This window comes from Pyricularia grisea, chromosome I (genome assembly GCF_004355905.1).
Source record: "Pyricularia grisea strain NI907 chromosome I, whole genome shotgun sequence".
Classification (NCBI taxonomy): Eukaryota; Fungi; Ascomycota; class Sordariomycetes; order Magnaporthales; family Pyriculariaceae; genus Pyricularia; species Pyricularia grisea.
The window spans coordinates 1,628,414-1,642,536 of record NC_044973.1 but is presented as its reverse complement, the minus strand read 5'-3'; the positions used below and the strand labels follow the sequence as shown (position 1 = coordinate 1,642,536).

Genomic DNA, 14,123 nt, shown 5'->3' with positions numbered 1-14,123 from the left:
TATTTTTGAGATTCTCGAGGCCGTTTTCTACATGGTTCGCCCTTACCAAAGGATTGATGCCCACGGCCACATCCGTGCAGAGTTGCTCTATGCAACAAGCCATCTGATCAAGTCTGCGATTGGTCTCACTGTTAAAAATGCCAATTGTTTTGTTAAAGTTTGAATAAAGATCAATCGTGGTATATACGGTCCTAGATTTCGAAAGACATTACACTACAGAAAGGGGGATGCGCACAAGTGTGTTCCCCCGAATTCGCAGACAGTTCCTAAAAAAGAAAACCCAATTGCGTTACCCCTTGTTCCAATCCCTTTCATCACATGATTTAAAATCCCCTCCCTCCCCCCAATATGACGTCCAGTTCCCTGCATCCATTTCTACTCCCTACCCTGGACCCTCCTGGTCCAGTCGTCCGTGACGCGCATACCGTCCACGACGACGACGCCCCTTCCCCTTCCGACGCGCTCCTCACGCTGCCACCACTTCTTGACGTCCTTGCTGGGACGCTCCACCTCGGACTCGCTGTCGGCTAGACCGCCGCTGCCGCTCTCGGCGCCGACGACAAGGATGATCTCCTTGCTGAGCCAGGCCTGCATCTGCGAGACGATGATGCCCTCCTCTCCCGACAGGGACTCTTGGAGGTACACGACGTCGGGCTGGAGGTGGCGCAGGATGTGGCTGTGGCCGGTCGAGCTTGTGAAGGGGAGGATCATGGTCTCCTTCTCCACGAGGGCGAGGGCTTGGCTGTAGATTGCATTGAAAGCTGGGCTGGACGCCGTCGCTGCTTGTCTTTACGGGGGATTGTCAGTTGTGTTTGCTGGGTTTCAAGGTGTTTAAGGGAGGGGTGTTATGGCCGGTGGGGTTCGAGCAGGGGAGATAATAATAGCTTACAAGGGCGTCTTCTCGTCTTTTGGTGATTGAGCCTGGTTGTGGCTTATGTTGGAGAATGACGAGCTCAGAGATGGGGGTAGGTTGCCTGAAGCGTCTGTTCCGGCTTCCTTAAGGCCTGGGGCGTAGATCAGAACAAAAAGCTTAATCTTGGAAAAGTCGACCGTCTTGGGAATGTGTGATAGCAGAGACTAAAAAAAAGAAAAAAGAAAAAAAAACTAGGGTTAGCAACTACCCAGATGCAGTCAACAGACGGGCTACTAACGGCATGCTCATGGAAACCATCCTCGTCCATCTCATCCATATGCATATCAGCAGACACGACTATGGCCACAGTCTTGCGCTTCTTGCTACCGTGCTTCGACGAAGATCCCTTGTCCTTCTTCTTGGCGTCAGCCTCCTCTGACCACGTCTCGTGGTCCGCATAAGCGTTCTTATCCTCCTCGCGGATGGCCGCGAGAGCGCTTCCGACGGCGGCACCGGCGGCAGCGACACCAGCCGCGACCGTCTTGCCGGCGCTGTCGAGGAACTGCTGAGGGCTCGGGGTACGGCGCAATGCGCCCGACATGCGGGTGCCCCAACCGCCTACACCCTCGGAGTGGCCGTCGGCGCCCGTCTTAACATCGACGCTGCGGTTCGCGGCGCCGTAGGGTGGGTTGTCACCATAGTCTGCGTTCTCGTAGTCGAGGTGTTGGTCACCTTGTTGATGTTGAGGATATGATGATGCGGCGTTGTTGCCGCCACCGCCGTTGGGACGATTGGGGACCTCTTCGTCGTCGTCGCTGCGCTGGCTCCATGCCCAGGCGGCTATGCCGACGGTGGCGACGGTGACGGTCAGCACCAGCGGGACCCAGTGAGTCCAGACGCCGTGGCGGCGCGAGGAACCGCGTTGATCCGACATTTACTGGTGGCGGGGTGGCCGTAGGTTCATTGCATTCCAGTCGCGGAGGGTTTGTCAAAATATGGGACGACAAGTCGTGCACATGCGCGAATCGCGGGCTTGACCGTTGGGATTGTGGCTGTTTTTATTTGAGATTCGATTTGTCGTCGAATATTTGCCTTGGTCAGGGACCTAACTATCGTAATATGGACGTGCGCAGGGACGTGCCGCTCAATTGAGGCTGGTCCTGTACGGTTTGTCCAGTATCGATATGATATAAAGTGGCTGGGAGGCTGGTCAAGGTCGGTCAAGTTTCCGTAGGTTAAAGGTACACGGTAATGTTGACAACCGTGCCTGAGCTGAGGCAGGGGCTGCGTTACTCCATTTTTCGGTGGTTGGCCGGGTGCCAGTGTTCAAGTCTCCACTTCGTAATGCGTATTGCTTGGGATGACGCACCTTCCTGCCCAGCCTGCCGAGGGTCAATTGCGAGAGTGGGGCGGGGTTTTTGTTGATTGAAAGATGTTAAGCAAAGCACGTGATGCGCGGGGCAGTTCAAGGTGGGATTGGCTTTTGGCAGAGAGAAAGCTTGCTTCTACCCAAGAGGTGCAAATTGTCAGTAAAATAATGAGTCAGCATTGGATATAGCATCACGAGAGTGACTTTGACCATAGGGTGAAAAAAAAAGGAAAAGAAATATCAACAAAATCAAAGAGAAATATCAAGCCAAAAAAACGGCGCACTTTAAGTTCCTTTGAGCCCGATTACTATCAGTCAACCACTTTATCATGCCTCACGCCGTCACGGCCGTGGCCCCAGGGCTGCAGGCCTTGATTCTTTGTGGCCCTGGCTCATCTTTTCCTACATTCACCACGAATCCCGATGAGAACCCAAAGGCTTTACTGCCCATAGCAAACAGACCAATGGTATGGTATCCATTGAGCTTTTGCTATAGGGTGGGAATCACAGGTGAGATTGTTATCAAGCCTGGACTAAGGGATAATGATAACTAAATTACTTTCATACTGAATTACAGACATCACCCTTATCTGCCCGCCAACGGCAGAAGAGGCCCTCAACGCCTCCCTTAAAACTAACCCCTTCCTTACCAGCTTACCTCTTCCAACGCCCACTCTCTTAGCCCCCAAGGACCTTACATACAACACGGGAACCGCAGACATTCTTCGTCTTCCCGAGGTTCGCGAGGCTGTGACTCAGAACTTCTTCGTCCTTCCATGCGATCTAGTATGTGAGCTTGGTGGCGATCAGCTGGTCCAAGCATGGATGGTCAAGTCGGCCAAGCTGGACGGCATGTTCACCGAGCAGCAATCTACTCACGAGCCGCGCAGTGGCGGTCTCGGCGTGTGGTACGACACCAAAGCAAGCCCTATCAAGGGCGAGGAGACAGATTTTGTTATCACAACTCCGAGCCCAAAGCTGCCGGTTGCGCCACCGAAAGACTCTGTGTTGACGCGACTCCAGAACGTGGTATATTCTATGCCCAAGGACACGCTCAACGACATAACAGATGACAACGAAGGCTTCCCTATTCGCCATGGCTTGCTTCGTGCCCACTCCCGGATACGTATGGTATCAAGTCATCGGGATGCACATATCTACATTTTCCCACGTTGGGTAATGGATCTTGTCAAAGAGAACCCTCACATGGAGAGCATTGCCGAGGACGTCGTTGGCTGGTGGGCCAAAGCCACCTGGCAGAGTGGACTCGGAACCAAACTGGGCTTGGACCGTATCTTGGGCACGTCCAGCGACGAGCAATCATCCGAGACATCCCAGACTAGCAGCCCGTCGACGCCCACCAAGGCTGACAGACCTACACTGCCGAAGAGGCTATCTTCTGTCCCAGACAAGTTCCAAGTTCCTCATATGACGGCATACATTCACCCGTCCGGCCCAACAGACCCGTTGATCCGCCGTGTGGACACAGCCCAAGCACTCCTTTCGGTCTCGCTCCAGCTCGCCAAATTACCTTCACTGGAGGAGACCGGCATCGCAGCAGCAACATCCCCCTTTGCCCATTCTCGCAAGGTCGCGTACCCGGAGGGCGTACGACCCCGAACGACCATTACGCGGCCCGACAGCCTGGTGGCTGACAATGTCATCGTCGAGGAGAAGGTGTCCATCAAAGAGTCTGTCATCGGTGCCAACTGCAAGATCGAGGAGGGTGCGAAATTGCAGGGCTGCCTGCTGATGGACGGCGTCGTCGTTGGCAAGGGCTGCAGGCTCGTAAGGTGTATTCTTGGAAAGCGCAGCCAGATTGGAGAGGGCTCCACATTGATGGAATGCGAAGTACAAGAGAACCTACTGGTTGAACCCAAGAGTGAGCTGAATTCCTACTCTCCCTTTTTTTTCCCTCTTCGCTGTACGCATATACATGTGTGCGGTGATATGCGAAGCTGTGCTGACATTAGTGTATCCCCTGTCTATAGCCGAAGAAAAGAACACCAAGATCATGAGTTCGTCTGGTCTCGAAGCTACCGAGGAGGAGATGCAGGAGGTCCTCGAGGCGATGTCAGACGTCGAGATTGGCGACGAGGCGCAATAGGGCCGCAGCTAGAGTGGGCCTTGAGCGCTTAGGCTACGCAGATGTCTGCGGTTGGGTCACCAAACAGCGACGAATAGCATGCAGCAATATACCTCAGCGGGTCGGATTAGTGCCTAGCCGAGCCAAGGATTACCCGCGATTTTCATTGAAAATGCCTAGCCAATTTACTGTGTAGACTTGTTTTTGGCGGGGCACAGAGCAATGATATAGACAATAAAGCGCCGATAGCCTAGGACTAGAGTGGATGTTTGTTTTACACGGCCAACCGCGCGACCTCCTGGGCTTGGGCACTGTTGAGTGGGACGGTAGTCCAGGAAGCGCAGGGCTTTAATGGATTATGCAGGTAGAGGAACACTGTAGCACTTGCTCTGACGCGACAAGCACTCCATCCAAAGTTTGGCGCAACTTGAGCTTGTCAAAGTTATAATGTTGCTGAAATGCATTGATGTGGTCTTGGGAGTTCTTTTGAAGTCTTAGGGCCAGGTATCTAGGGATCGGTACCTAGGTACCTTAGGTAGGTTGAGGTCGCTTTGCCTTTGTTACCCGACACTAGACCATGACGGAATGTCAGCTCCATACTAGTCTGCAAAGGCAGGTTCGTCCCTCGCGTGGTCTTATCTCCGATTTCACTAATATTAGGTCAACTGATGTCTTCATCTCGCAACTTCACTCACCGCAGCCAAGCTTATTTTCTCTCTCTTTCTGTCCCAACAACAACAACTGACGACGCAACAACCGCAACTGGCAATAGGCCGTGGCTATGGTGGGCGGGGAAATGTTTGCTGGGGACATCAACCAATCATAACACTTACCATCCTCCCGGTATGTGCAATACTGTAACCTGCCCATGGGACCAACAAAGGCGTCCCTTTGTCAGTTTTCCCGTTGATATTGTTGGAGCAAAGCAGGTTTGCAACAATTTTTTTTTCGTTCTCTCCTCCACTATGTGCTACGTAGGCAGAAATATGACATTGTTGGACATGAGGGACTTTTGTCGTTAATGCAGGAGATCGTCTAATGTCGGGCTATAATGAGGCGCTTTCAACGTGTATTTTATTTGCTTTTTTTGGTCACCTAAATTTTTGGTTTCGGTAAGGCATGGCTCCAGTGTGAAGTGGGCAAAATAAAAATAGAGGCTGTGGGGTGTGAGTTCTTTGGTTGGTGTCTCTTTGGGGGGTTGGTGACGTGGGTAGTACGAATGAAGTTTTCCTGCATAATCTTTGGTAAACGATGTTAGTGGTGGTGGTGGTGTGGTGGGGGCTGAACGAAGAAGACCTAAAAGAAGAAAAGAAATACCCCGTGGAATGGGGAGGCGGTGGCCCCGCCTAATGGGCGCGTAGAACGTCGATCACATGAATCCCTTTTTAGCGAGTTGAGGCGTACTTTTGCCGAAAAGGAAAAAGCAAAAGGAATAGAGGGTGTATAGGAAAAAAAAAAAAAAAAGATTCGAAATTTGGGTAGCACAAGACAATCCCGACTTTATGTACCGTACCGTAGTAACGGCTTTTATAAGTGAAACTGAGACCTGCGTCGAGCAATACACGTCAAGAACACCAAAATACAAAGAAAATAACTATATTCAGACGAATGTGTTTTTATTTATTTTGTTCTTTTTACTTTATATTTTGTCTGTCGCAGGGGCGGACGTTTTGCTCCATGACAACAAATACCTATCTGCATGCGGATACCTGTTGTTGGAATAAAAAGGTGTGGCCCAATTGCTTTCTAGACAGCGTACTTGCCGAGTCAACCGGTAGTTGCTTGCGGTAGAAATGAGAAAAGAAAATAGAACAAGAAAAAAAAAGAAAGAAAAAAAGGAGCAAAGAGCCAGAACTGTTTGTTACCCTTTTGGGCAGGAGTAAGCGGTATAAACAACAAGATCAACGAATTGTGCCCATGCGATTGATGGTCAAGAAAAATGGGACAGTAAGGTACATATCCACTCGTCTGTCTCTAACTGCTTGGTTTTCCAGGACCAACATCCTTTTTTTGGGGTGATGGAGAACTACTTCAGGAAATTCTTGCGGCGATGCACTACCGAACAAGGAGGAGTGGAGTGGTCTGTTGTGCGCAAAGAGGACATTGGACAACCAAAAACCCTGATGGGGAACCAGGGTATAAAGCCGTCTGGTCCGATCCTTGACGTTCCACATACTGTACCTTTTTGGAGAAAGTCCTGATATGAGGCACATCCTCCCCGTCGGGGGCAGTAAGGTCTCCCCCTTCCCCCTGTTGATTGGAGTACGTAGCTGGCGTGGGCAGCACAATGACCTTTTCTTGATGACCTTCTTTTGGGACCAGGCTTACCTGGGTTATGGAAACAAGGTGTAAACGAGGTGTAGACCTGCGATGCAACGTTAATCCGGAAAAAAAGCCATGGGTAATATTGACACTGCTACAAGAAATACCGCCCATGGGGGAGTGTGCATGCAGAAAAAGAGAAAATTGGGTGTTCAAGAATAGGAGGAAGAGTAAAAGAAAAGTTCAAATGACTGGGTTGATAAATAAGATGGAGAGGCTGAATTATGTTCGATACTGCAACAAAGCTGTCCGATAGGGCAACGGACTGGAAACGAAATACGGCACGATACGCAAGCTCGAGGACGGGACCGATGATTTAGACTCAAAGATTTCATGTCGGTAACTCCGGCTAAGCAGACTAGAGGTAGGAAACTCTACCTATTTGGATATAGTTGATCAAGGGAGGCGTGGGATTTAAAGTGCGATTTCTTACTTTGCTAGTGCTTGTTTCTTTTCTTTTAGCTGCAGTCCTTACCAAAACAGGAAGGTTTCGGCGGCCTGAAGACTCCCTCACACCAGGAACGAGGACGTAGAAATGGTGTCTGACGATATATACTTTGGTCGAGCTCAGGGACTATTTCGACGACGTACGCTAAATAAAATAAGCGAGCCATTCTGCCAAAGCCAAGGTATAGCTTTTTGGGGCTTGGTAGAGTATATTTATTACATGTGCGGTACAGTGAGTAACGAGTGCCGCGGTCAACTAGTGATACTACTGATGTCACACACCTCCTATATACATCTGGATTGTCTATGTTGGGTGTATGCTAGTCCTGGGCACGGATCATAGGTTTATTCCACGGCATGATCCTTGGAAGAATTTGTAGCTTTAGACAAAAATATTCAGGCTAGTGACCACAGCTGCTAAATTTTCGGTCCCGGGATGACACCTTTCACCCTTTACTATGCCTCGTCTGGAATAGTACGCGCTGTTGAGCAAAGCAGGGTCCACTAATTATGTGAGCTATCTGTATTTTGTCACTACCTGGTTGGATGCTGAGTGCTTTGTGTAGATGGATAGCAGGGAAAAATTGCCCTGCTCATTTGACCCTGCAACTTCTGCCAGGCTAAAGGGGCTCTGGAATTCCAAAGTCTAATATCCATCAGCCATCCTGATGATATGCAGAAGTATGTCAGTGATCTTGTTATCAAGTTCCATCTCTGAAGAGGCAGGCAACTGGAGCTATATCGCGCGATGGAGGATCCGGGAGCTCTGGTCCACTCGAGCCGAACACCATCTCTATCGCCGCAGGTGATTGGATTGAGAGTGAGCTCATACGATGATCCTTGATCGCCGACGTACCCTAGGAGTTCGCCGAAGTAGGATAAGTGCAAGTAAGCATCTTGGCAATGAAGACATCGCATGCCAAGAGGTGTTACATACCGAGGGCTGGGGTTTGCCTGTAAGTGGCACTCTGCTAGTAGTACTTGGCGCAATTGCCGCATTTATTTGGGTGTCAGGAACTTTCTGTGCAGCTGTGAGAGATTTGAGGATATAATTCTATCGAACATAAAGACAGCAAGCAGTAAGAAGAGTGGTTGTCGTTGTTCTCCCTTGGGGTGAAAAGAAACCGAAGAAGAATGTTATCAGTTGCTCAGTATCACTATTCGCTTGCCAATTTGTTTGCCCAAGTTCTTTGTATAGCAGGAGAACTACTTCCCCGCACCGCATAGGATTGGACGTGTGATGGAGTTCATGCCAAGTTGGAACTAATTTAAGTGTGTTTTAGTCGTGACACTTGATCAAGACCAACTAGGTCCCTGGTGCTGGCTACTTCTTTTTTCCTGCGCACCCAACCAACCGCGGCGATTTAATTGCTTGACTGTTTGGAATAAGCGCGAGAGGGCGAGGTGATATTTGAAAACAGAACCGTTAAGGCATAAGACATCAAACGAATATCGTAAATGCCTAAAGTGCCTCGCAATATACGCCCAGATGCTTGATGTCAACCGTAGTTTGCGGTGATGAAAAGCAAGACGACCAGGTGTAAGCGCCCGGGAAAGGTGGAGTTTGTTAGGATCTCACGGGGCTTGAATTTTAGCCGAGCCTCAACTGCCTTTGCCTTACTGTTCGCACTGCTACAGTAAGGTAATAACAGTGTGGTTACTCCCCACTGTAGCCCGGGTCGGCCTTGAACCAACCCGCTAAGCCCTGATTCTAGGGACCCATGTCTAGAGACCTAGTACTGCAAGGTGCACAGGGCGCCCAAGGGGCCAACGCCAAACCGCCCGCCCTGTGTGCAGGGAAGTCATCATCCATCTCCAGTATCAAATCTGATCTCCAGCTGATATCCATGGAAGGATCGGCACTGTGGTGCGTCGGTCCTGCCGTTCCAATTTGCGCTGGGGGCCTGTCTGTCATTAAATTGCTTTGCCTTCTTTCAGCGCGGCTGAAATGGGATGATTTACTTGCAGTACCTCTGGATATCGTCACGTCATTCAGTTTCTACCTGCCTAAGGTACCTACCCAATATCCAATCCTAATTAGGTAGGTAGGTTACTGTACTTTCTAAAGTAGGTAGGTATTCAAATACCCGACTTGCTTTGGCCAGCACGAGCAGCCGTTGAGGCTGAATATTATCGACTGGAAATCAGTTCACCGGTACATCCACTACCCTCCCCGACCTGCTTTGGCTAGCTGCGGCCTCGTGGTGAATGGCCGACCGCAACCAACACCAAATATCCGCGTCGCTATGCGCTCGCTGTTTGTCGCGCGCCAAAACCAACTAACCTTCGGTGGCTCATGCCATTTCTTCTCTGATATTTTTCACCGGTCTGACGGCTCAGCTTGGCAGCCAGCCACGCTAGATGGGGCAAAATGCCCTACCAGGCCAAGCTAATACCCTTTTAGGGGTATTCTGCGAGAAAAAGCGTCAAAACAACATCTATACCATCTACACCGAGTACCTGCGCCCGTCAAAGAAGACTGAAAGCAACCGTTGACAGGCCACGCTACGCTTTTGGTTCCCGCAACTACTTTGTGTTTAGTTCACCTTATGTTTAGTTCATCGGATCAAAGGCAGAAGAGGAATAAACGCTCCGACGACTACGAAGAGCGGCGTTTCCGAACAACGTTGTTTCGAACCCCAATCTAGCCTCATTTGTACTACTTTTTACCTTTTTCTCTAGGTAGGTACCTAATTTACTACCTACCTACCTACCTAAGCTAAACCATATTCGCGCTTGCGCTCCAGAGCGTAGCTTGTCCCACACCTCACTACTTAGTACCTTCCTTGATTCTGTCGTCAACGGACGTTGGCAGTATTTCTAATCCTGCATCATGCGCCTGTCACCTTGCCGTTAGAATTGTCCGTGCTCGTCAAGTCTGCTACGTCTTTGCAAAAAGCACCGCGACATCTAGGGCGGATATAAAATAGCGAGCAAGCCATCGGACTAGGGACAGAAGGCGGACGCCAGTCTACGCGCACGATGCTCCCTCTTGCCTTCCAAGTTGTAAGAGATTTCAGCTACGTACTCAGTTGATGTCAGCATTCAGAGCTCTCGGGGCAATGTCTCATTGCCAGCCGTCCGCCAGAGTCCGGGGGCGCTCAATTGTGTGCCAAAACTGTGGCAATCATCGCCCATTGCCATTCCAGACCTATGCTTGGGTGTTCATTCCAGGTTTCAATTAGTGTCAGTTTGGGATACTTATGGCGATATAGACGACAATCGCACTGACGCTGTCACCGAATGATTGATCTACATACAAATACTTGCTGATGAGCACTCGGCCCGTGGTTGGTTACATCCCTCATTTATGCGTGTTAATCAGGTCAAGCAGCTCCATCATACCTTTAACCTTAACGGGAATCGGCAATCAAGGCGCGCTTATATATTAGCGTCTTATTCAGACTAGTTTAACCGTATATCAACTAGTGAAACTACCCGACGTAGGTGAGCAAAATACAGACAGAGGAGAGGAGCCCACATATGCTAACACGGCATACACGTCTTGATGTCTAGGTATCTTGGTGTGTACATTTGCTATGGTAATCATTTGTTTTCTTGTATGTGTTGCGAATGCCAACAAAGTTACACTGCAGTATTTTACAAATGCGGTAGTTGGCTGTGCACCGCCAACGCCGAGCAATACAGTACATTCACAGCCCATCCTTACCCCTGCATTTTACCCCTTCCTCAACGTGTCTACAAAATAGAAATTTCGATCTTGGTTATCTGGACCCACAGACCAAGGTTCAGTCAGCCTTGAGACCTACAGGTACTGTAATGGAGTACCAGTGGTACGGCAATACAGAACTGACAGGGTACCTGCTGCATCCACAAACAGATCTTGCTCCCATCTACAATAAGGTACCTGGAAATCCCCCTTGCAAAATCATAGCTTAGTCCAGAAACAAGCTATCCCCCACTCGGCTGTGTCTACTCTGCCCTTCTCTCCGCTTTATGCTCTCCCTGTTCCTGTCTGTTTCTACTCTATCACTTGTCCAGACCTCTCCCCACCAGATCCCCCGTTGCCAGTCTCTCTTGACGCAAAAAAAACGTCTAGTCTAGCCAGGCCTAAATCCTTAATCATTATATCAATGCAACCAATACAAAGGGCTTTAGACACAGCTAAGGGCAGGTCAGTGCTGGTTGATGGCGGTGATAATGTCAAGGAGATCGGCCAACATGCCCCGAAAAGATACTATTTCTTATCTCCGTGGCAGGTGGCTGCTGTCCGTTGCGCGTGGGCCTTAGCATTCCAGCTCGAGGCTCTGCTGCTTTTCCCGTCTAGCCCCTCGTCCATATTACACACCAGGGGTATGTCTTTTTCGATATTCATCTACATTTACTTGTTGAGCAGGGTGTATTCCATTCATTAAGCAAACCCCTCTACCCCTACTCCAGTCTCTCCTATGTACTTTGCTGTCTTTCACCCCGCCGTCACCTCTGGCATCTATCTCGAGTATAATTATTCAGGCCTTCCCTCCCGATGACAACTCCCTCATTCTCCCCATCACCATCATCGTTGCCTGCAGAGAACAAGCGCATTGTTCTCTTATCTGGCTTTCCACATAAATAATTTTCTTCTACCATCTTCCTTTCAACGGAGGCCAGTAACCATCATCGCCAACATGAATCATTACCTCCCCAGTGAGCACGGAAGCGATATGGATAGCAGCTTCTCCAGTGTCGCCGTGTTTTCAGACATGTCAGCGAGTCCAGCATCATCCCGTACTTCGGCCACCACTGAAGTCTACCTATCATCGCCATCACGTTCCACATCCGCTATGCACTATGGGATCCACGGCATGCCTATGCATATGTCGCCACAGCCTGCACTCATGACTCAGGACTATGTCCATATGCCTTCACCCATTACTGAGGGCTACGTACATGTGCCTTCGGGCATCACTCAGGACTACGTTAACGTCCATTCACAGAGTAACCGGGGATTCCCCAGCGATCAACATTACAGAAACAATGCTCCAGCTCCGGGGTATTTTCCTCTCCATCATAGCCTACCGGATTTCTCGACTTCCGCCCCTTTTATATCGGCAAACCGCGGTTACAACGTTCGAGACGCAGAGTCACCATCAGCCATGTCCATATGGTCTTACGACGGCGCTACTCCGTGTTTTGAAAGCTCTTGTTCTTCTCCCGTCTCTGTGGCTGCTCACACCCACATTTCACCCACTCCTTCGCCCAGAGCCTTTTGTCACAGGCCACAAAGGAGGAGAACTACGCCAAATGGCACACGGGCTAGGAGCTCAAGGCGTGCGGATACCCATACCACACTCGAGGGAATCACAAGAATTCCGCCAAACAGACATGCCTGCAGTTTTCCTGGTTGTGGGCGCACATATGCCAGGCCGGAGCATATGAAGCGTCACGAGAAGTGAGTAATCGCCTGAAACACAAAAGAATAAAGCACAAAGACAGACCGCTGACCCAATCTGCCACCCACAGAACCCACGATGAAGATGCTACCGTTTTCACTTGCAAGATATGCCTTGACCTCATGCCCCCAGAGAAGGTCCACAGGGTCAAGGCCCGATTGGACAACTTCATCATGCATGTCAAGAACCACACTGATATCAAGGGGGTCAAAACGTCGGCTTCGAGGACAAAATATCATCCAGGCGCGCTTGCATACTTGCGTTCTCTTGAGGCTCGGCAGAAGAACAAAGGCCGCGGTACCAGGAAACCGGACCTTTGCTGCAAGTTGTAAGCAGCGGCTCAGCGGACTGGAAGATATGTGATACATTGAAACAAGGTTGGGGTGAGCACACATAAAGACTTATTTTGGACGAGGGATGGCTGCAAAGAAGATGGGATATTGCTTGGGTTTGATTCTGGAGTTTTTCATGGGTTACTCTACACTATGGGTGATAATTTTGCTTGTTATGTATGTCATGACCTCCAGCTTAAATATTCGGAGGCTTTTTGCACTTGTTTTTGTTTTCAGTTGGTCTTGGTGTTTTCTTTTTGCTTGCTAGTGCGAATCTACTTGTATGTTCTGAGCAATTCGAAAATCAAATATTGCATAGATCTGATTTCTAGCCTTATACATGAAATCTCTGGTTTGTCACACATATTCAACCCAAGTTTGTTAAGCGGGAAACCCAGCTGCAACTAATTGGGCACGGCAAAAGTTCTCTCTGACGCAGACAGATGCCTCTGGTCTCTACATTCCTGCTCCATGATCGTCGTCAAGTTCCAGGTTCCAGCCCTCCGTTCCTCCCGTGGAGGCGAGGTTCTTGGTTTTTTTTTTGTCTCTCTATCTGGCGGGCCCCCTTTCGAGAGCCCGTGTCGTCACCCAACATTCCCATCCAGAGCTGGGGGCGTCAATCTTTGTCTCCTTTTGGCTGCGCATCTTTTGGGGGATTCTGAGGCGTCCGAGACAGATTTACTTTTTTAATTTTTTTTCTCTATCTCCTCTTCCTTGCTCGACTCCTGCCGAGGCAAGAAACTGGAACACGGGAAAACGTAGACGGCGCGGACTTCTACCCATATTTCCCCATGTAGTAGACCTTGCTAGTTGCACTCTATCATGTATTCCATTTCTTTTCAATCATATTTCCCCCCCTCTTGTTGATGGGTTTAACTGTACCTACTGATGATCACATATTTCTAAATGATGTTTTGTTCGTCTCAGTATGTTTTATATGATTGGCTACCGGGGGTATTTGGGGGCGTCTTCCGGGGTGGCCTGGACTGGGATGGTGGCATTCGATTTTGGGGTTTTGATACCCTTACCCCCTCTTGCCCTTGTTGGCCCCCCTTGCGCTGGTTTTCCCCACGCCCACACACCCTCTCTTTACCTTCTTTTCGCTTGCTTTTCCTTTTACTTTTTTGTTTTCTTGTCTTGCCCTGCACGCCCGTTAATTTGCCGACGGGTCCTGATTGCTGGTATCAAAACTCCCGCTTCGCAACACATCCCATCCCATCCCACCGGCTGACGAACTGCACGATGGTGGAGGGTGCATTGTATGTTGTACAAATCGAGGAAGGGGAAGAAGAGAAACAAACGACGGGGTATGAGGGGGGGG

The 14,123-nt window shown here is 49.7% G+C and overlaps 3 protein-coding genes across 3 annotated transcripts; 2 read left to right on the top strand and 1 right to left on the bottom strand.

Moving 5' to 3' along the window:
- Nucleotides 1-174: 174 nt before the first annotated feature.
- On the bottom strand, nt 175-2,094 carry PgNI_05528 (uncharacterized protein). Its single transcript, XM_031125559.1, has 3 exons — nt 1,152-2,094; nt 890-1,077; nt 175-787 (listed from the first exon to the last, which is right to left on the bottom strand). Exons 1-3 carry the CDS (start codon nt 1,785-1,787, stop codon nt 376-378), a joined length of 1,236 nt encoding a protein of 411 aa, XP_030982749.1. The 5' UTR covers nt 1,788-2,094; the 3' UTR covers nt 175-375.
- Nucleotides 2,095-2,396: 302 nt separating this feature from the next.
- PgNI_05527 (uncharacterized protein) lies at nt 2,397-4,709 on the top strand. Its single transcript, XM_031125558.1, has 3 exons — nt 2,397-2,732; nt 2,800-4,104; nt 4,214-4,709. Exons 1-3 carry the CDS (start codon nt 2,552-2,554, stop codon nt 4,327-4,329), a joined length of 1,602 nt encoding a protein of 533 aa, XP_030982744.1. The 5' UTR covers nt 2,397-2,551; the 3' UTR covers nt 4,330-4,709.
- Nucleotides 4,710-11,541: 6,832 nt separating this feature from the next.
- Nucleotides 11,542-13,095, top strand: PgNI_05526 (uncharacterized protein). Its single transcript, XM_031125557.1, has 2 exons — nt 11,542-12,469; nt 12,541-13,095. The coding sequence occupies exons 1-2, from the start codon at nt 11,706-11,708 to the stop codon at nt 12,800-12,802; spliced, it is 1,026 nt and encodes a 341-aa protein (XP_030982745.1). The 5' UTR covers nt 11,542-11,705; the 3' UTR covers nt 12,803-13,095.
- The last annotated feature ends 1,028 nt before the right edge of the window (nt 13,096-14,123 follow it).

What these genes read in the sequence shown, in the direction of transcription:
- PgNI_05528 (XM_031125559.1), bottom strand. Translation starts at nt 1,787, where the DNA reads ATGTCGGATCAACGCGGTTCCTCGCGCCGCCACGGCGTCTGGACTCAC. An exon ending in ATGGTTTCCATGAGCATGCC is followed by an intron (nt 1,078 to 1,151) that starts GTTAGTAGCCCG and finishes TCTTTTTTTTAG; the next exon opens with TCTCTGCTATCACACATTCC. An exon ending in AAAGACGAGAAGACGCCCTT is followed by an intron (nt 788 to 889) that starts GTAAGCTATTAT and finishes TCCCCCGTAAAG; the next exon opens with ACAAGCAGCGACGGCGTCCA.
- PgNI_05527 (XM_031125558.1), top strand. Translation starts at nt 2,552, where the DNA reads ATGCCTCACGCCGTCACGGCCGTGGCCCCAGGGCTGCAGGCCTTGATT. An exon ending in CTATAGGGTGGGAATCACAG is followed by an intron (nt 2,733 to 2,799) that starts GTGAGATTGTTA and finishes ACTGAATTACAG; the next exon opens with ACATCACCCTTATCTGCCCG. An exon ending in CCTACTGGTTGAACCCAAGA is followed by an intron (nt 4,105 to 4,213) that starts GTGAGCTGAATT and finishes CCCTGTCTATAG; the next exon opens with CCGAAGAAAAGAACACCAAG.
- PgNI_05526 (XM_031125557.1), top strand. Translation starts at nt 11,706, where the DNA reads ATGAATCATTACCTCCCCAGTGAGCACGGAAGCGATATGGATAGCAGC. An exon ending in CATATGAAGCGTCACGAGAA is followed by an intron (nt 12,470 to 12,540) that starts GTGAGTAATCGC and finishes TGCCACCCACAG; the next exon opens with AACCCACGATGAAGATGCTA.